Raw genomic sequence first — 23,198 nt, forward strand, 5'->3', positions numbered from 1 at the left:
GGTTAAGTGACTAGATATTTTATTCCAAATACTTATGATATTTAAGCCAAATATTACATAACGTTGACTTAGATATTTGTCTACTTATATTTCGATTATAGTGACACTATAGTGTGTGTCAAATATTTGATATGAAACACTCAACATAAGGCGTTCTTACTTAGTCCTCAGCTAAAGCAACGCATGGGGGTAGGTACAGACCTCTGAAGCACAGGCTTCAGACAGGTTTCATTGTCTAATTAATAATAGAAAAGGTAAGTGATATCATTCGATTATACGTCACCTATTTCCGAATCGAGCTAGTTGACCGTGTTACTCAGATGTTATCATTTCCTCCTAATCGCGGTATGATCCCAGGACCGTACGCTTGTCTATGACAATTGTCCATTGAACAGGTCGTAAGATCAGATTAGCTATAAATGACTAAAACCAATAAACAAATAAGTGATCTATGAAAACCATATAATAGGCCACGTCATTCAGGATGCACGTTTTATTAATTGAATAGAATAGTTTCCACTATGGTCACTTTGAGTGTAGGTTTATTTTACTACTTTTTGATTAACACTTGACATGCTTTAGCTACATTTAAAGAGAATCGAAATGTTTGTCTGTGCGTAAATGAGTCAGATATAAATGTGTTTTAACTAATAATTATTATTTTCATGATGAAAGTAAAATTAAAAAAAAAAACAGTTTTAATAATTGTCTGGCTATATGTGCGAAATAAACTTTGAAATGAGACAATGAGTCAAGTGAAAATAGAGGGCTTTTTATTTCATAACTATTTTTGTTTCTTGTAAAAAATCAAAAATATTAATTAAGCATTGACATTAAACTTTTTAATAAAAAATATTTAAAATCCTAATTTCAATAATGCTTCAATCGTATTTTTTAAATAATTTAGTTATATCTTCCACTATTCTCTTACAGATGGCGCCACATGTAAGATAATGGCAATATGTGAATATTGATGAATAAGAATCATAAATCCACACGTTAAACATTATGTATTAATCTGTTATTGAAAATTTTGAAAATAGTTACGGCATTATTTACACTATTATTAACCATCCGACTAAACTTTTAACTTACTTAAGTTTTTCATAATATAAAACCTTTCATTGTTAATTGAATATGGACGTTCTATTCCTTTGTTGTCTATCTTCTTATTATATTTATCCGATCTTACTAACTGCCTACACATTTTTGGTTTAATAACAAAATTATATAAAAAGGAACGCAACTTAAAAAAAAACACGTAGCATAACTTTAAAAAAAAACTCCAATTAATTTTTAAGATAACAAATATAACATAAGTGTAATTTTTTTAAACTTTTATTTAAACACATACCTCATCCAAAGCATTAGTCAAATACTTCAGAGACACCACAACCACATTGTCTTGCACCATTTTGAACCACTTGCACAATTTCCACACGCTTACTTATATACCACTGACCTTAGGGAACTTTTCTCCCTAGATAACATTGAAATAGGTCAAAAGACTATCCTAGCATACTGTATGCGATCAAATAAGTGAGTCCGCGTGAGTGCGCATCTTATATGTGTCTTGCAGTCCTGTGTGAACAATTTTCCTCAAAAACCACCACTAGTCGGGCGACCAAGCTTCGCCTGGACGGTAGTGTGAATTTTAAACGAATCTTTGTAACTTAAGTATGTACCTACTTAAGCGTATTTATACGAGTATAAATTAAGTATATTAGAGATATTTTTGTGTATTTTCCGATGTTTTGTTACGGAAAAATGAAATAAAATATAAATTCCATTCGTATTTTTGCGTTTCTTAATTTGTTAAATCAATTATATTACTAACTATAAAATAAAGTCAAAATCAGTAAATTAGTTTCAAAAATGTGACTACAAGAGTTTGAAAGTACCTATGTTATGGATTTCCCCCGTGAAACAAAAAAATATACATTTCAAGCAGTCACGTTACTGTATAATCAAATACCTACCTCATTACACAACTAAATAAGCTACAGTAATTATAAAACGGTGTATTTTACCACATAACAATGAATAACATTATAATCTAACTGGTTTCTTCGTTTTTATTTTACTAGCAATCCGCCCGGGCTTCACGCAAATTGCAAGCATATATATTTATAACTTTACTTTCTTACTTTTATTTCCTATTTTTCCTTTTGATTTATCTATATTAATCATCAACACCAATAATCTTCGTCATACTTCATCGAATTTACACAAAACTGAATTAATTATAATGCTTTACGACGAATCACTCGCTATGTATAGACGAAAACCGCTAGAAAATATGTTTAGTAGTTTTTGAATTTATAAATAGCTTCCGGACAGGAAGGCAGACCCCTGTGTCTTTGTTTTATAAAATTTATAGTTGGTTTGTTAAAATATAAAATGGAAAAGTTTATTTTTAATACTTACTTATCCATTTTTTGTACTGAGTCGTAATAAAAGTAAACAATAATATAATATTACATTACTAAAAATCTTTTTAGATGACCTGGCTGCCGTAGCGGTCACTATACCGGTCTGACACGCAAGAGATTGGTTGGATTCTCCACTTCATTTAAAATATCTTGTACAATATTTATAAAAAGAACCCTAACTTGACATTACTGTAGATAATACCTAAGTTACAACTTGAAAATGTAAATACTTAATACAATAAAAAGCAGAAAGAAAAAACAGATATAATTACTTGGAATAGTTATAAAGAATGATTATAAGAAATGTTAAGAATGCATTAATATTGTAATTGTAATTCAATTTAATTAATTTACTACTGGCCTGGATAATAATTGACCACAAACGGCTGAGTAATCAGGCGATTATCTTAATCCTCAGGAGTGGGAACATATTCGTATATAGAGCTATTTAAAATTAACCATGGCAATATTAACCACTAATACCGTGAAAGATGGAAGGTAGAGATCACTATTTCAATTACTATTTCGACTTATATACATATTAGCAAAAAAAATTAGGTTTCATTCAATTTTCTTGTAATACTACACATAACATGATCCAGAGATATAGGAGATAAGTAGAAGCGTAGCGTGTGCGGGCCCGAGGAGGCGGTCCGCCGCGGGCAGCACGGTATGGGGTGGCAAAACCAGGTATTTCACATTTTATGACGTGTATTTTGCATAGGTATTGCGTTTTAACCTAATTTGCACCTCCGGCGGAATGGAAGACCTTGTTTTTTTTTCGTCTACAAATTGCAAAGGCTATGGTCGTGTGATCCTTTCCGTGAATATATTTTGAAAACTATTTACCCGAATAAAACAACAGAAAAGGAAACAGATTCAGAAAACTCAGGAACCGTTGTAGTGACGCCAGATAGGGGAGGCTCTGTTGATCACATAACCTACCCATTGTGATCTTCTAAAACAAGAAAAAAAGGAGAGAGAGAAATGTGAATATAAGGGTTGTTATATTGTTGTATTATTTATCATGGGGATTTCCAATTCTCACATTATCTTTATGATAATTTTCCTTGACGATAATCCTAACAGTAAACTATATCTGTTATCAAATGACCGATATACTCAGAACTAAAATTATTATTTAGATTTAAGATTGAATAAATATTTATACTCTTTATTAACTTTATACTCTTCTCCCTATTTTAACAATATTGTAAAGAATAAAGAAAAAGGGGACCTTTTCCATGAATGTGATAGATGTCTGTAAAGATTTATATCTGTAATATAAGCAGCAGCATCAGCAGCAAGAGCAGTGACGACCAAAACCCTTTCCAAAGGAGGGGGCTGATATGAAGATGGACTGATGATGTTAGATAGCTTTTTATTATTTGTACTATTATAAAAATATTTTTTGTATATATATGGATTAATAGAATCAGCATTTTATTATATTTAATACCCTGTCTTTAATACCCTGTGGCATGTGTTCCTATAGTATGAACACATGCCACAGGGTATTAAAAACCTTTACACTAACTGACAACAAGACTAACTTTTATGTATGAAATGGTGCACATTTTCACAGAAGTTACTTATAAAACGTAGATGAGTAAGTTATGAACAAATACAGATGTTTTGGAAAGGCATTCTACGCGAATTAAGTAGGTCGAAACTAGAGGGTCGAAAACTCGTTGAAATAATTATTTTTCTGATTTTTAAAAGTATTCTTAAGTTTCACACGAAGTTATGAATGTGGATGACGAATATTTTTTTACATTCGGAAGCTTACACCTTTTGCATACATACCTATTGCAATCGTATGCGGTAGTTACAGGGAAAGTACCTTCAGTATTGTTATTCTCAATGGAAACTTACGAGTTTACCGCTCAGTTAAACGTATATGGGAACTAGGAAATACGATGATATATGTTTCCGACAACGTTTACACTTGATATTTATTATTTTTTAAATGTATCTTAAAAGTGCTACCAAATGGGGCTTTATTGTAGAAATGTTATCTTTCTATGAATAAGGCTAAGCAGAAAATGTATAAGACGGCATTAAAATGTTAAATAGCATAAATTAATGAAATATACACAAATATCAAATATACTAGATAAATAAGATCAAAGACACTACCTGTTGTTTAAAAATAACTGCCATTTTATACGTTCATATGATTTATATTACATGAGAATATAATCACAGACAGACATCTCAATTATACTTACAGTGAATAGATGTTTTAAAGTCTTGCTACTTAAAAATTAAAGTGTCCAAACCGGTAACTAATCACGGTTTTCCAATTCGCACATTTGATAGGAGGAAAATAATCCTGATTCCAAAGATACGTGATTTCGGTAATGTAGCACCGCCATGACGCGTTAGGAACGTGATATGAGTGTCAACATATTGTACATACTTCCTAGAAATAGAATATAAGCGATATATGTATTACGAGCAATGCAACTTTCATTTGTTGATTCACACTTAAATGATTATGTTAGACGTACCTTTTCATAGTTTTGTTATGTTTTATTTCTGTATTAGGCTCAACATCTCATTTAACTGAAATTATGGCATAATTACTTCAAATACCGAAAAACACAAGATGAATTTTGATTGAAGTCTGGTTTTTTATTATGTTTCCTTTTGCCTGTTTCCTTGGCCCCTATTTAGTGTATACTCCATAATATGCTCCAAAAACGACGGGAAATGTTAAATTACCTCTTCACAAAGGAAATGGCAAATACTGAAGGCAGGTCATCATAGTCTTAAGTACCGTTAATTAATCTCTTTTAAAAATATTAAGTACCGAGTATGTTATTCGTTATATTTTAAAGAATTAGAGGACGTGTATAAGGAAACTAAATTACTATCCACATCATATAACTATATTGCTGACTTGCGAACCACGCGTTGTAAACCGGTGTGTTTACTTATTTACATTTTTGCTCAGAAGTTCCTTAAAAGTAGATAGATACTAGTAGATGAGCACTTAGACAGGTTTTGAAAATTCATCCCGTACGAGATATATGAATAAATGCTTGCAATATTATTATATTAATCAACCCTGCAATATAATAGCTATAAACATACGTTAATAAAGTTTATTGAACCTAAAATTATCTTGATCTGACTCAAGGAAAAGTCGAATTGGACTGCCTTGCACTGCCAGGCTCAGAGTAAGTACGTTTTATATGGCTGTCAGTTTTATATATTTCTTTGATTTTTGTTTATAGTCCTTGACATTTAATGTAGGTAAAAGATAGATATCGTAATAACTGCTTAACGTTAGGTTATTAACATATTAAGTGCACTGACAGCTTGTAGATTTAACTGCAAAATATAAATTCGATATTTTTATTCAATATAAACATTCGCTATTTGTATAAGAAAAGAACACGGGATCAATCGTACAACTATCCATCCATATTTTATTGTGAAGTATAACTTCGCCGGAACGCAGTGCAACTAACACCTGATTTATTTCTATGTATGTAGTATGTACCTACATTGTACAATGTATCATCGTGTCTAAATTCTGAAAATCCTTAAGCTACCTAGGACATGTACATTGTTCAGTAAAGTTGGTGATATTAATAATGTTGATTAAAAAGCCCATACCGTAACAAATCTGCTTAAAAATAAAAAGTCAGGGTAACATTTGTGGTGACTACATTCGTACACTTATCTACCAATAGTCATAAATAAAACTACGACTGCTATGAAGTAGAAATCAATACGACGATGCGGTATGACGTCACACTCGATCTAAGAATTATTTTACATATTCAAAATAACTACATAGTATAAACAAGACACTATAAAATATACTCATTATTTACATAATAAATACACACGAATTAAATTGTAAGTTTTATTATTACAAGGATACTTCATGTTATTAGAAACCTATAAAATGTGCAAGAAGCCTTGGTAGGTAATATTTCTATTTTCTATGTCAATACCAACTCTCGATACTCAAGGCAAATGTAATTGGGAAATACAATAATAAGATTAATAAAGTTTTAACATCTTAAGGTTTAGGAAAATTTGATTTCAATGAGTTATTTCCGTATTATAGAGATTTATTAATTTTTCTTTTGAGTCTGTAAATCCATAGACTTGATAATCAACAATACTCTATGGTTGGAGTTGGATACTTACAACCAAGATGCCTACCTAAGTTAGTCTGTAGTCGGCATCGTCATCACATAAAAATCCTATCGGTACCTACTCATTTATAATAATATATGGACCTACAATTGTACACCTTCATGTAAGAGTTTACAATAAAATTATTTATGATATGAAATATGAATTATCAACTTTTATAAATAATATAAATTCATTTCAGATAATTATCTTATAGCACTATAATCAATTATAATACCGATAAGTTAAAAACTGTGCGATAAATTTGTATTATCATGGATTATTGCTTGTCGCATACTCGTTCAAAATGTTACAAAAAAATATTATCAACCCTTTTAATTCATGAAGGGGACTGGATTTTCCTTATAATAAGGCACGATATACGAATATGCCAAGCATAGAAGCGATGTGGAAAATGGATCTCTGATCTTAAAAAGTTACATTCCATTACTTCTTAAAAAAAATCCTCTCGTTATCGGTCATTCTTATGGATCCTAATATTCGAATCAATTTCAAAATCGAATAATTTTGGAACATTGACATCCCTTACGCCTCGTTTCTCTACCTTAACGTACTGTACTGTACCTATTAAACCCGTGCTCAGCAGCGCTTAACTCTGTTATTGATAATAGGCGTGTCTTTACAGTTGTTCCTTCGGAGTTGAACCATAGAGCGTTTTGCCACCTTTAAACCTTTAACTTAAAGAGTAAGGTTATCGCATTACCGATATGATACTTGCTTCGTCCAACGTGCCTCCAGACAGCGCCCGTGCAACACCTAAGATAACATAATTACAGATGACCTGAGATCAATGAGTTATTACAGATAAGCGCTGCTTAATCGGCGAATATTTATCGCATAATTGTGGTCACTTAAACAGTGATTTCTGAAGTTTTCATACATGAAATATGTATGAAATATGTTCATCAAATCAGAGTAACGAATAAAAATGTAGAGTTCAAGCTCTACATCTACGTAACAACTCGTAATGTAACGTACCGTTTCTTTAATTTGTAGCCTTATGATATGTATTTCCTGAAATAAATAAGTATTTAATGCGTTGCATACAAAAAAGTGCATTGAAAAATAAGAAGTTCTTTTCAATATACCTTCTTAAAGTAGTGTGACATTGAACTTGCGCGAAGTTCATTCATTTACATACGAGTAACTTGATTGGAGCCGAATTCACAAAGTTGCGATATAGCCGAAACGAGTTTTCGCTTGCTTATATTTGCCATGATTCAATAATTAAATAATTATATAGTACATGCGACTTTCACCGAGCATCTACCGTTTCTACGAAAAACGTCAAGATTTCACGAGCTTTGTGAATACTTGTTATCTCGAAAACAATCAGGATCCCTATGTACCTTTAATTATATAAATAACTGGCGGATGAACATCATAATTCGTTATTCGAAATTAAAAAGAAATACGCTGTTAAATATATTTTTGCTTATATGCTGTGTTTTTATGAAAATAAAGCGCACATGTTTATTTAAAAATACATTTATATCCACTTTGTAGACATTCAATATTGTTCATTATAAATGTTAAAATCAGATATACAATTATTAATATATTCGAATTAGTTTTCTAATGAATCAGAAAATGGTGTAAACATACCAAATTTTTATTTATAAAATATTCTTTACGGCAATAATAACCTTAATATCGCATATGCATGATTTCTGTAAACAATTATCAAATTTATTATAACTTACTACGACAAGTTTTGATTTGATAACAAAGTTGATGATTGGGTGTGTTACTACAAACTTATCCACGTTTTAAGTGATATATAAGGGTCAATACAGATAAAATGCAATGCAAGGGGTGTGCACTTGACCCCTCGTTAGTCCAATTATAATATTGATTAATGGTCACATAGTAAAAATGGTTATAAACAATAATATTTAATCACATACCCTAAGCTTAGGGTAATAACTCTTTATCTTGAAATTATCTTTAATGCTGGAAGCTGCGCTGCACTGCACATATATTCATTCATAAGATACTAAAAATGCTTGTAAGTAAAAAAAACAAAACGCCGTTTATGTTTTCTTAAAACACCATCATAAACAAGTAATCACATAACGAACAATTGGTTCGTTGAACTACATCGGTTAATCAAGTTGTAAAACTGAATTTATTTTATGGTTGCAGGTTTTTCCATCGGGTCCGTAACTATACTGACACACACACACACACACACACACACAACACAATCAGAGAGAGGGAAAGAGAAGGTGAGAGCACATAAACACACATTGAAACCTGCCGACTACGATACCGATACCTGAATCGAATTTAGTTATAACTGCCCATTTCCAAAAATAACTGAGTAACATATCTAAAAAGGCTTTTGAACCCGAATTTTCATTATTTAAGATTCGAATAAGACCTTGCCGCATATTGCATTTCTTCATTTAGAATTAAAGTTTGTTGATACTATGGTTTGACTGATGAGGCATTCACACTTATTTCTGTTTTTTTATAATCTTAGACACCGCAGTGTTAAATAGTAGTGTGTTTTGTTTTGAAGGGTGTGGTAAGGGAGAGATATTTCAAACACGAAAGATCGTTGATAGCTTAACCACTGGTCCAGGGTGGAATAGCAGACTTTACTCCCACATGTTTATGTTTTCATGGAGAAAGTTGCTCATGATATGTTATCTACAAGTGATAAATAATTTCTGACACATTTTTTAACGAGCCCGAAAGTACACATTTTTCATCTTTTAATGCAACAATATGTTATAAAATCATTCAAAAAGCTACAAGAAACAAATTGAGGTCACGCCAACCATTATATTTGAATGAAGCCTCTACTGCAAGCCGTTGTGAGGTCAGTGTCAAGGCAGAGCGTTAATTAAAATATCTTAGGTCACTGCACGAATGTTGCTGAAAAACTCACAACCTTTCATTAACACGGCGGTGTGGCACAAGAGGTTTTGGGACATCTAGACACTTGCGAAAAATAGATAAAAAAGTAATTAGATTCCACGTGAATGATGCACAAAAAAATAATATATATAAATACCACATGATGACACGAACGATACGTATAATTTATTTTACTTATTATAATAAACCGTTTTTTGTGTATAATTATTATCTACACCTTAATATTTATCTGTGTGTAAGCTTTATATGAGCCATAAATAAAACGAATAGCGGGAAAGTCTTTGTCATAATTATAGAGGTTTTATGGTCAGTAGGGTAGCAGGTATTTTCATAATTATTTTATTAGTTTTAATCAAGCTCGAAATATATATTATTTATTATCGACGCGAATATAAATTTTATTTCCGCTCTACCCTTCGCCTACGAAACTTTGTTGCGTGAACGATCACCATTTTACTAGACCTCGAAATAAATTGAACTATTTAAAATAAACAATGCTTTCAAGAACTTTGTCTGTAGGACAATAATCTTATGCCAGTTCCTACTTATGTTATTTATTTTCAGAAACCAAACCTTTCACATTGTTTATTGTTATCACAATAGACACTTGCGAGTTTAAAAAATGTTATACAATTTTATTTTCAATGTTTTTGGAACTTTTAAGTCACAAAACAACGTTAAAGTCAATGTTAATAACAGAAAAGTCACAAAATACTTTTTGTAGCGTAAAATAGAGTGTGTAGCGTAGAGTGATCCGATAGAGCAAACGTGGGTCATTTATGTCTGTTAGTTTATATATGTTACACTGAAATACTGACCTACCCCAAAATTGAGCAGTAAAAGAGAGTGTGAGTGAGTTGTTAATTTTGAGGAAGTAATTGTTACTCTTCTGTATGACATTACACATTACACATATGCGACGGAAACGTTCATCATCAGGAAACGTTCATCATCATCATCATCAACCCATTAATGTCCCACTGCTGGTCACGGGTCTCCTCTGATAATGAGAAGGATTAGGCCATAGTCCACCGCGCTGGCCAAGTGCGTATTGGTAGACTACACATACCTTTGAAAACTTTTTTTTTTTTTTTTTAAGTTTTCTCAGGTATGCAGGTTTCCTCACGATGTTTTCCTTTACCGTTTAGGCAAGTGATAATTAATTTCTAATACGCACATAACTTTGAAAAATCAGAGGTGCGTGCCTGGGATTTGAACCTTGGACCCCTCGAGCGAGAGGTCGAGTTTCTTAACCACTAGGCTATCACTGCTACGGAAACGTTACAGTTACGATATATTTAATTGTTAGTAGGCATTGTCTATTTTCACGTTGGCATTGAATATATGAGTGCTGTCATGCAACAACATGCATCCTTTGTGCCTGCATGCATTCAATGCACTCTGAGCTGACAATGCCATGCAAGGCCAGTGTCAAGGGCGCGTTACGCAAGCCGTATGTCCGCAGATGCATAATAATGCAGATTGTTTCTATTGACTTACGTCATTCGTAATTAACACGTAGATAAAAAATCATGACGGATAATAAAATTAACTCAAAAGTAGATTTTAAAATTATTAACTTACAAATTGAAATAATTAATTTTGTTATCGGTGCAAAATGAATGCAAATTAAAAGTAAGAAAATGAAAAAAGATCTCTACGTTGAAAACTTTCGTCATTTGGACCGATTTTTTTCTTAGTAAAAAACTAAAAGTGCAATTAGTGTTTTGTTAGTACTTTTTTAAACTCTTATTAACACTTTTTAATTAGGTATAAAAAATTGTTGAACATATTTTAATGTTGAAGAATAAATGCAATAAATAATTCTTAAAGATATAATAAGCGCAGATTTTCAAAGTTAAACCTTTATTTTTAGGTAGCTTGTGGAAATTCGAGTCCTGATTCAAACTCTACAAAGGTCAAAGAACCTGTCGTGTTCGTGAACTATTATTGCGCGCGCAATGCGCACATTTCACTTTCATTCTGCATAAAGTAGCTTAAACTACTTAGTATACCTAACTTCACAACATATTTATACAAGAAAATGTTTAGGCACCTACGATCAGGTTAAACGTAGAAGGATGAGAAATCCAAGAGTAGTAAGATTTAAAACTATATATATATGCATACAGACTGCTTTTTTTTAATTCTCAATAACGGGTATTTTTACTGTACCTTCATTATATTTTTTTGTTGTGTCAAAAAAGGTGGTTATATAATTACTTAAATTATAATATTTGAATCTTTATGTGCTGAATTTTATGATTTTGTTTATCTGTTATTTTAATTTTACGAGTGGATCTTTCCGTTATGATATTCGAAATCAAGTTTTAAATATTTATAGTTTACACAGATAGTCATAAATAATTGACTTAATCTTTTGTGTAGTAGTGGATTTATAAGGACTAAGGACTCATCATCGGAACTGACTTTGTTCGCAGATTATTTAGTCACAGTATCACTTGCAGTGGTCCAGATTTGATTCCAAGCTGGATGAGTCTTAAACGTCTTAAAGTGGCAGCACTCTCCCAAGTTGAAGCTCTGTATCTGTGTGTGCTCTATGTCTGTGTATAAATATAGTTACACTATTAATAATGGATCAATGGTTTGCAGTGGCCAGTAATATTATGAGATGGACTGATGGACTGATGATGGTGGTCTGTTTTCTACTATCAAACATGAAAATAACATTTTGTTTCGTTGGATATTTTAAGATAAATTTGTAATTATATACTACTTAGTTACAATTATAAAATGCAAAATTTCACAATACGATTTCGTTTTCGCAAATACACACATAATTAAATATGTAAATTTAGCAGGTAAATTCTTAAAAATCATTTCATTTTCGTAGTGTTCAACTTTTGCATGTTAAAAATGAAAGATCCGTTTTGCAATAAATACAATGGTAATATATATCATGTATACATGAATTATATGCTCTCGCTCCACCGTCTTAAAAAAGAGAGTAAAATAAAGTAAGGTTAAGCGTACAAAATTTAAACTTAATTGTAGAGTCAAAGTTAATATCGAAAGAAAAGAGCTATGGATAGTATAGACGGTTGATTTCATTTTTTCGGACATTTGTTGCTTTGTTTAAAATACGCATTACGCATGTATTTTTAGTAACACCTACACAAACTTTAATCTTCCTAATTAATAGACATGTTGAGATATCCAGTACCAATGCGTAACTACATTCATACATTTATTTTATACTTACTACGCACTATACTTATGGCACTAGTTTATTTCGTTAGCGATATTTAATCGCCTGTCGTTCGTTCGGTGACAGTGAAACAAGTTGTTAACGAATTATCACATAAATGATATGGAGGTGTTATAACAAGGTTTGTTAGATACGTGGCGCGAAAACGCTAACAATTTGTGTTTGTTGAACGTTATGGTCACTTGAATGGTGTTATGTTTGTTTTGGTTCTATTTATTTTTATTATGCCGGATCCCTCCAAAAATTCCGTTGTCTATTTTCAACTTATTACTACACAATTACAATTACAATTGTTTAATTCAATTCCTTCGCAGAAATCCTTACTCGTTTTTGTTCTACTTCGTTACTTTTTAATTAAGCTTTTGCAACAACATTTTTGAACAACTTCCACGACCAATTAAGCTATTTGGAATATTTAATCCTGAACTTTGATTGCAATGCAATATTATAAAGCTGCTGCTTAATGCTTAAATATTATTGACCCGGATGCTGGCCGGAGCAACGTCTCAACTAAAAAAGATACCCTACTCAGGTATCTTAAATACGATGCGTTCCAGTACCCTTACCAGGAGTTTTTACGTTTTGACAAATATGACTGTTTTGGTATTTGTTTACGTATTTACCTATATAATTTCCAATCAGCGCCCCTAGCGGATTGTGTCAGAACTTGGAAATAGTATGGACCATTACGTAAACAAATACCAAAACAGTCATATTTGTCAAAACGTAAAAACTCCTGGTAAGGGTACAGTACAAATATATTTATTGGTTATATCGTAATTCTTATTAAAAATGTAATTGGCACGTTTAAATAAAATTTATAACCAGTGGTATTTCTACAGTCATTAAATCTCAACCAAAAAAACCAAACTTTATGTCAATGTCAATACAATTATTCATGAATCAGCCGTATTACCTTTTGGAAAGTACAGACTCGAACTTCGTTAGGAAATGGGAAACCCACTTGGTATATATCTCCGGCAACATTGCTTGTTAAGTTTACGAAATAGCCATTAAGGTAAGCCTTAGCTAACGTAATTGGTAGGCAGAAAGCTAATGAAGGGGGGTGTAGCCTATTGGTGTTTATGTTAGCGATACTCGTAAAAGTTAAGTGGATTTTGTAAATTGCTAATAAGTTTCTTGTAAGTAAGCAATTTGTAATAATAGTAACCATGGATTGATGGATATGTAGAGAGAGGATGTCCATCGTATCACATGGATCGTCGAGCAGTTTTTTTTATAAAAATAACGTATGAAATGACAAATGTAATTTATGAAATTATGTAATGAAAATTCCGAATGCCTACCTATGCGCAGGATTGGAGAAGTCGCTAAGATTATGTTGCAATAAATTCAAGTGGACTTAGATATAGAAAGATTTTGATATAATGTTATTTAAACGAAAGAGAAAATCAATGTCATCGGGTGCAAACAACGTACAACGGAGTTGCAAACAATGTAGAGCCATCGTTTGCTCAAACACTGATGCCATAAGCAAACACTTTTAACTTCAACTGCTAAGAACATAGCTAAGGTGCCTACTTTTATACTTGTTTTCTGTTACGTGCGATTTTTCAATTTTTACGCTAATAAAATATCCCGCTTAGTTCCCCACATGTTATGGGTGTTAAACTGCCGTATAAAACTATATTAGGGTAAGTTTCTTAATGGCATCCACTACACAGGAGTTCCTTTTGTGTATCTGAAGTGCAGAAAGCGTAATATTTGAAGCTCAAATAATAAGTTACACAAACAAAAACTTTACGGTTACGTAAACATCCACCTTTGATTTTTCAAATTACTAGGTTTAACGGTGAAGGAAAACATCGCGAAGAAACCGACATGCCTTTAAATTCTTAAAATAAAAAAATCTCAAGGGTTACACTTGATAAGTGCGGCGTAATATGGCTTAAACCAGTCTCATTCCGAGAGGAAACCTATGACAGCAGGACAATAATGAATTAAAGACGACTATTGTAAGAATCATTGTAATAAATCATATATGATACGCATACTAATAATATTGATCCGTTACGGAACAATATATTAAATCAATAATTGTGTTAAATATCCTTAAAACATTTGTGTCGTGCATCACCATAAGAAACGGTGTAAATAAATTTTCTCAGTCATTTGCAAGGAATGCTCACATGTTATAATTGTTTAGCGTTAGACCAAGGCCATTGTAACATTATGCGCCTACGTATGAGGAAAAGTGGTGTGAAGGAAATAATAGTTTAGGGTTGAACAGTCGTTCATATTCATATCCGTATGTTATGATTTCCATTGTCGTGGGAGCTATGACACTATAGGTACCTGTCATCAACCATTCATTTAGTCATCATTTACTATTCATCATCATTTATAATGTCCCACTGCTGGGCACGGGTGTCCTGAGAATAAGTGTGGTTTAGACCTCAGCCCTGCCAAACGGGGGGTCTAGCTAAACGGGGGAATTGGTAGACTTCACACGCCCTACAGAAGATTTTTTGAATCTCTTTGAGGCGGGGAAATCTAGATTCCTCGCGATATTTTTCTTGATTGTTTCTACAAGTAATGCAAACCCCAAGAAATATAACGTGTAACTTATTAAGCAGGTACATGTAGTGTCCGTCTTACATACAATAGAAATAATATACTGTTATACACTTTCGAGATTTTTCTTTAATACTTACCTACAAATAAGTACCTAAAACGTAAAAACCACTGGGTTGACAAGAGGACCTTTTACACGCAAAATATTTAGAGTCCGCTTAAAACAGAACATCCGCGAATGTGCTATATCTGGTATTTAATTTTAATTTAATAGCTGTGTTATTATTTTAGACTATGTACCTTTATGGATACATAGTTAACTCTTGCAATATATGGTATAATGATTATGCACAGAATACACATATTTATGCTACAAGTATGCGTATGCGCAGTAATAGAGTGCAAATTACGACACAAATATCGGTTAGATCCAGGCAAAGAACAGGTTTCCTTGTTCGTTGTGAAATCAACTTCGAAAGGTATGGCGGCAGAGCTAGCTGAATATGTAAAGAATTTCAACATTTTGTACTTATTTTGTGACTAAACCCTATTTTGTAAGGAAAGTAAGCTTTTAACGTTATTCATTGATACGGGAAATCCAGCAATACCTGCACCATGCAAATTGTGCAGTCTACATTCAATAGTGTAGGTTGTAACCGATCTACTAAGTAAAGCAATCCGATCCGCAGTTACGACCACTAAGGGCTAAATTCGGAGGGCATATTAGATGTTTTATATTTTGATAGTAGAAATAAAACAGATGTAGATCTTGTGTACCTATGTGTATGAAAAATAATCATCATCAACCCATTACTGTCCCACTGCTGGGCACGGGTAGGAGACCCGAGAGAGAGACCTCAGAACGAGAAGGATTAGGCCATAGTCCACCGCGCTGGCCAAGTGCGTATTGGTAGACTTCACATACCTTTAAGATTTTTTATAAATCTCTCAGGTATGCAGGTTTCCTCACGATGTTTTCCTTCACCGTTTAAGCAAGTGATAATTAATTTCTAATACGCACATAAATTTGAAAATCAGAGGTGCGTGCCTGGGATTTGAACCTCGGACCCCTCGATCGAGAGGCCGCGTTTCTTAACCACTAGGCTATCACTGCTGCTATTAAAAATAATAAACTGATTTAATGAAATGATTTATATGATGAATGATTTATATGAAAAATAATAAACTGATTTAACTCAATTCAATAGTCTACAAAGAAACATTCCGATTCCAGGCTTCGTCCAGTTCTATAAAGAGACACGTGCCCAGCAGTGCGACAAAGACGCTAAGCATAATCAACTATTAACAATGAACTAGTTTTTACGCAACATTAGTGGCATTTCATAAATTATTATTTGCTCATCAATTTAAACGCAGCGCTGACGCACGGTTGCCAACTTAGGGGTTTTCCCCCCAGATTTAGGGGGTAAATGAGTGGTATGGGATTTTTCTAGGGGTTTTATATGTCTAGGGGTATTTTTAGGGGTTTTGTAAAGGCGCGGCGAGCAAAAAAAAAAAAAAAAAACGGGAAACGTGTCATAAGCTTGCACGGCGTCCAAAACAAACATGTTCTGAGCCGGCACGGCGGGGCTAAAAAAAAAAAAAACGGGAAAGGGGTCATAAGGTGGCACGGCATCCCAAAAAAAAAGTGTAATATATTTTTAGGGGAATTTTCAAATAATTAATGCAATTATAGGGGGTTTCGACTTCAGTTTAGGGATAAATATTTTTGAGAGTTGGCAACACTGCGCTGACGCAAATTGCCAGTTAAGACTGATTGCTCGAACCCACTCATTGCTACTCGTTTTATACAAGTAATAAATACACGATATAGGTATTAAATCAATCTATCAGGACAGGAACGATCTTCTTCCTTAGATATTTCCGTTATGACACGGATTTCTTTAAGAAATGTTGCAAATATTTCTTTGGATTTAGGTACAATTACGCAGATTCATATTAAAGTCTTCTTACTTCTATTAACTATACAGAAGTATATTACAGAAATCATTAATTATTATCATCGACAACGCATTAATTTAATATCGCTGAGCTCTTGAAATGGGTTTAGGACCATAATACATTATCCTGTACTTAACCAAACTTCATAAATCTTTGAGAATTAGGTCACATAGATTTCCACATAAATACTTATTTGCCTACTTACTTATCATTATTTCCTGTCGTGGGAAAGCGTACACTAAATATAGGATGGATTGAAGGACACGCTCTTTAAATAATAATAAAAGCAACTACAGGTGTGATTGCCAGTCCTGATGTTGACCACAGCTGCGTTGCTAATCCAGAAGACTCAGTTGCATTACCTTGTTTAAGTGTTCCTTACGACACCGTAAAGGGATAAATCCATAACGTGGCTATCCATATTCTTAACCCTGGCTAACACAACCAACCAAAAATAAACGTTATAAGTAAAAGTGAGCTGGTACTGCAAGCAGTGTTTATACATTACTTATTGTCCATTTTATTAACATTTTTATTGTATTAAGTGACGCATTTCGTATTGTAGGCGAACTGCGCGTAATTTTGACGTGACAACGTCTTAAATTAGGTTGCGGCTGGGAGTCACTTATGAAAAAGTGTAACGCCCGGTAACGTTACGATGAGTCACCGAACGAGAGAGAGGCCCGCCGAATGCCTTGCGTCTCTCTCCCACTCAACTATGATCGGTCTGCCGCGCGCGCAGCACTAGAGAATTAGGCGCATTGAATCGGCGCATGCTTGTGTCTCTGTCTTTGTCTTTCTCGAACGTTCTTGGCGTTGGAAAAACAAGAAAGCGTCACAATACAAGTTCACACGTGTGGTTAAAGTATCGTCAGCTGTGTCTGTAGTGAAAATATGGAGTGCTTAGATTCGTCATTTATCATTTACAACAACTACAACAATAAAGGTAAATAATTGTACACTGATATTTCATTATCGTAAACTATGATTGATTGATTAATTGTTAGATTGACACAAAAGTTGAGAAAATGAGTTTATAGGTTATGTCATACTATTGATAAATGTTGATAGTGTTAAGTAAATTATTAGTTTAAAATTAATTAATTAATTAATTATTTTCTTTTGAAAAATGCAACCGTGTCATCAGTATTTTCTTATGACGTTGTCACGTTCAACTATCGTTAGTAAACCGACTTTACAGACAACCGATTTTTTAATGAACCGTGAGTAGGTATTTACTGAAATCAACCGAAAAATATTTTTATTTTAAAATTTCAATTTGCTTCGTATTGGAACAACATCAAAGATCATCTCCATTGCCTGTCTGACTGTGTGTCTATATTTGTTAGACAATATCCGGCTTTAATGATTTTGATGGAATTTTCGGGTAAAGAAAATGAAAGACGCATGTACCCATTTTTGGTGGAAATAGTTATTAACGCATAACAAATTTGGGTTATTTTTTGGGAGGGTGTCCACCAATAACGTGATTACCTGAAACTCAAAATCGAATCGACCTTGTCTACTCCGGATATTGACCACCACCGACCACTGACCACTTGTTTCAATTAAGAGTTCTTGTCATGCAACGAGCGTCGCCCATTAATAATGCACTTGTTAAGTGCACTTGCGTTGACTCCAAATCAGCGATCCCGAAGAAGGATGTCAGTAAGAACCCATGTTTTCTCAGAACAATGAATTATACAGCAGATACTTAAACTTTATTTTTATTCTCGACATTGTAGGAATACGAAAAAAGTGCGATAAATTCTCTTGAGAATCCTGTCTTGTCTGATTGACTGATTGTGTTCATGTTTATATTTATAGACAGGTTCGCGAAAACGTCAATCAAATAAAAGTTTCTGTTTTTAACGGTGTAGAGCTAATAGATTTTAATTCTAGAGTGTGGTAAGGCAGATTTACTTTTTCCAACCAATCCTTATTAGTCCTTATGAGCAGAAACATATCCGTGATCGGTCTCAGTAGAAGCCCTGTATGGAGTTACCAAATACCATCAGGTGGACTGCGTTAAGTTGCGTGCTAGCTTTCCACTTGTATAATTAAATAAGGATGTCAAGCATTCTTACAAAGCTAATATCCCGTAAGGGTGGTTTTAACACATATGTTTAGAGGGCGCAACGCTGCCGCCGCGCGACAGGGCAGCTGGTTTTTAGGCGCCTTTATTCATACTACAGGCGCCCTCATTCGTACTAAAATAAGTATAGTATACTTATTAAATTTGAAATTTCGTTAACAATATAAATGTATTTAATATAAATCATCACTCATCTTGATATCCAAATAATTGCTACTTGATATATCATCTATAACATTGAACAACAGTATTGTAATTAAGAGCCTGTAGGAAAGGTTGTACAACTAGTATGGTTCGACGGTGGCCGGGGGTCATCGGCTTGAGATAGAACCTGTTCAATGTAGATGTTTCCCAGGTTCTACATTGTGCCTACCATCAACTGAACTACAAGCTCGTTTACTACTCCAATCTTATGAAAAGGCGTAAGTATAGCTTTCCTTATGATTTGTTAATCAATGAAAATACAAAACTGTATACATTTTTACAACTGCTGTAGCAGACGAACAACGGTTTAAATCCCGGAATCAAACCACGTCTTCCTGACAATTTATTCTTCTACTGCGTTTAATAATATCTACTGCGGATAGTAAACAGTCAAGTTCATAAAATATGGTTTACTGTAGACCAAAAATATCAGAAATAAGACCATAGAAATCGGTCATCCTACATATTTAAATTTTTTGCCGCCCGGGGGTGAAAATTAACATAAGATACACATAACACTTGATACGTATTATTATGTGAAAACTGGTGAAGCTATAGGTACAGGTATAGGTCAATCCAGATCAAAGAAATTATATAGGACTATAGAATAGACAATTACAATATTTTTGATACAATACATTCATCCCGTTTCACACTAATTCCACCGCAGATTGACAGTTAATATTAAATTTCGAGCGACTTAATTCTAATTGGTCCAAATACTTACTTTCCAAGTCGTGGATGACTCTGTCTTATTATCATGTCTGGCCTAAATTGCTACGATTAAAGAGTTTCGCAGCCTCCAAGCTGACACCTTTAAAGGGCTAGTTTATCACTGATAAAATACATTAATTAAATATTCAATGACGCATTTTCTTTATATAATTGGAACAATTTACAAATAAAGTACTCCCATGAATCTAATTGATCTAGTTAATAACATTTTTTCATTATCTTTGACATTGAAGTGTGTTAGCAGTTTGTTTTATTTTTTCAAGAAATTTAATATGCCAGACTGAGTATGTAACATCCAAAATAATTACACTAAAATTATGTCTATTGCACTAGTTAAAGAAAAATGTATGTAAGTAAATATGTATATGTAAAAATATATACTTAACACGTTTATTTCCATTAAACTATTTGAAATTGGAACATAAAGGATTTGAGTCTATTTTAGGTCCATTCACGTAACCTTCGTTAATTTGAGCTATTTTAGGCAATTTAACGGAACGCAATACAATCCGTCACGGATGGGGGGCAGCGAAGCTTCTTCGAGGTTGTCGTTGTTACTGCAGAAACAACTTAATAATAGCTATTTTGTTATTCTGTTTATAATATGTAACACTAAATGCCTCTTTTCCAAAGTAAGTAACGGAATGAATAGGCATTTCAAGATTAATTTACCTACAGGTGAATTTCTTCAGAATTTACTTGTCAGTTGTATTTGAAAAAATATCTCGATTGATTGGTCTCCAAGTAGTTTATTGAGGAGTATACTTGAACTTGTGAAACGGATTCTTTAAGTATCGTATGCATTTGCCTCAAAAAATAAAAAAAATCATACCATATTTCCCGTCCAACCATTTTTCTCTGTCATGACGAATCCCGAATTGACATAAGAGCATTCATCTTCTTTTCTTCTACGACGCTCAAAAGCATTCATTATGATTCTCGATCACAAATAAAATCAAAACAATGTACGCTTCACTTATCAAACACTTTTCTTTCACTGCACATGCATCCGCGGCCTTGAACACATACAGCGAAAGCAATTTAATTGCGGAACGGAATTCACGAATTACTTGTATTTTCTTATAAAAACAATATACTCTGTGGTAATATAACGTCTCTGGTGAACTCCCGCCAAAATATTTCAGGTGAGAGCGCGGGAAAACCGTACAGTCTGTGGTACGAAGGCTAACTGAGGATTGTAACGAGTCTAACCCAAATAAATACGTTAACTGCTCTTGCCGGAACAATTTTTCGCGGTGGACGGCCGTTTCGTCCTATATTCGCATAAGTCTGTAAATGACTCTTGCTATAAGAAGAGCTACGTTACTTTTATGGTCTTTGTTTGTCATGCAAACGATCTTTTGTTCTATTAATTGTCAACCCGTAACATGTCTGATTCATAGAGAAAATTGAAGTTGTAGTGTGGACCAATTACCTACATCTATGAACTTGTTACCAATATCCAGTCTATAGGTTTCCTCTATACCTACCCTTTGTACTTAATTTAACATGTAGGACTCCAATAGAGGCTATTTAAAAATGTTCATGGTAGACATTAGCTATTTACCATTAGGTTTACAGTGTACTGCACATTCCTTTAGTACTCCTAAGTATATTTAAATTTAAAAATACATAATTTCACATGTCTCACGTGTCTGCGTACTCTACACTTCTGCACCTGTGCAAATAAATAATGTTTGTCTGTGACATCAGAATGCCATAAGTTAATTTGCATTGTCCGTTTTCAATTGTTTGTCTGTATATATGGACTAATCTTGGAAAGTGATAAATCAGTTTTAGAGGGGGCTTTCTCGAGAAGTAATATAAGAAAAAAGATGACTCGAGTAAAGTAGTAGTGAGAAATATAGTAGTAAAAAATCTTAATTGGGAAGGATTTATTTTCACCTCCAAAATAATGAAATATTTAAACTATTGCGTAAGGATTACTACACCTCAGAAACTACACTACACAAAGGAACGAAAACGAAACGGAACAACGGTCATCGACAAACGCACGATAATTATAGTATTGATATAATAGGTCAGGTAGATAGCAAAAAAACGAAGATAACTGTGGAAGAAAGTTATGTCAACAATGGTTTATTTTCATTACTTATTACGATATATCTACTTCTTGTTATGTTACAGACAGGTTTTTCATTGTTATATTTTGAAAAAGGTTCGGATTAAAAAATATAGTTATAAGTAAAACTAATTTTTTTCGTTTTAAAGCTACGTGATAACTGCAGTTCATACACATCCGTAATTGATCCCAAATAAGGTGAAAGGCCTACCTGCAAGCGATCACATATAATTTGCTTGCCCTAAATTAAAAGTTGCGACATAAATTAATATGAAACTACCATTTCATTCAAATAGTTTTTAATCACTATTGATTCGTTATTAAGAAAATCATTAAAAATTTTTAAAGATAGGTAATAATTGAAAATTTAAGTTTTAACTTGATCGTATCCTGGATGGTGCAAAATTAAAACAATGTGTCTATTTAGTATTCATTTTATAACCAGACATATTTTAAAGTAACCTAGTGATAACTTTTCAGCTATACATGGTCTGATAAAACTGCAGCAAATTTTGGAAGCCAGGCGACGTAAGGTGCAACCCACACCAATTGGTCGAATACCACCGTCCTTTTTTTTAACGTACATATATTTGCGCCATAAAGTATGTGAATCACACTGGGACTAACCTTACCAGCAAGCATTAAATTTATAAGCTGCGTAATACCATTTAGCAGAAGCTGTCCAGTCCTTTTGTGAGAGAAAATAAATGAATTTTATTATTATTATTATTCTTTCCTTGCTTTGTTATTAGGTAATATTGATTAATATCACAATATATCGATTTCCTTATTTCACTAGTAATACAATACGCTATTAACACGAATTGTAAAAAAAATGTGAAGTAGATTTATTATCTA

General features: G+C 33.1%; 1 protein-coding gene across 3 annotated transcripts in view; it reads right to left on the bottom strand.

Moving 5' to 3' along the window:
* nebu (solute carrier family 2 member nebulosa) overlaps positions 1-23,198 on the bottom strand; it is a 59,302-nt gene that overhangs the window by 24,503 nt on the left and 11,601 nt on the right. The window contains exon 1 of one of the 3 annotated variants that reach the window (XM_073091077.1): positions 21,090-21,464. The exons of 1 other annotated variant lie outside the window; for it this stretch is intronic. In XM_073091077.1, the coding sequence (XP_072947178.1) occupies positions 21,090-21,188 (99 nt within the window). In that variant the 5' untranslated portion in view covers positions 21,189-21,464. Of the gene's footprint in view, positions 1-1,354; positions 1,536-21,089; positions 21,465-23,198 lie in introns of those variants that run through there. One more of the 3 variants, XM_073091078.1, reaches the window with a different exon arrangement.

Source organism: Epargyreus clarus, unplaced genomic scaffold (genome assembly GCF_041222505.1).
Source record: "Epargyreus clarus isolate Ecla_fem2 unplaced genomic scaffold, WU_Ecla_fem_2.2 ptg000034l, whole genome shotgun sequence".
In the NCBI taxonomy this organism is placed as follows: domain Eukaryota; kingdom Metazoa; phylum Arthropoda; class Insecta; order Lepidoptera; family Hesperiidae; genus Epargyreus; species Epargyreus clarus.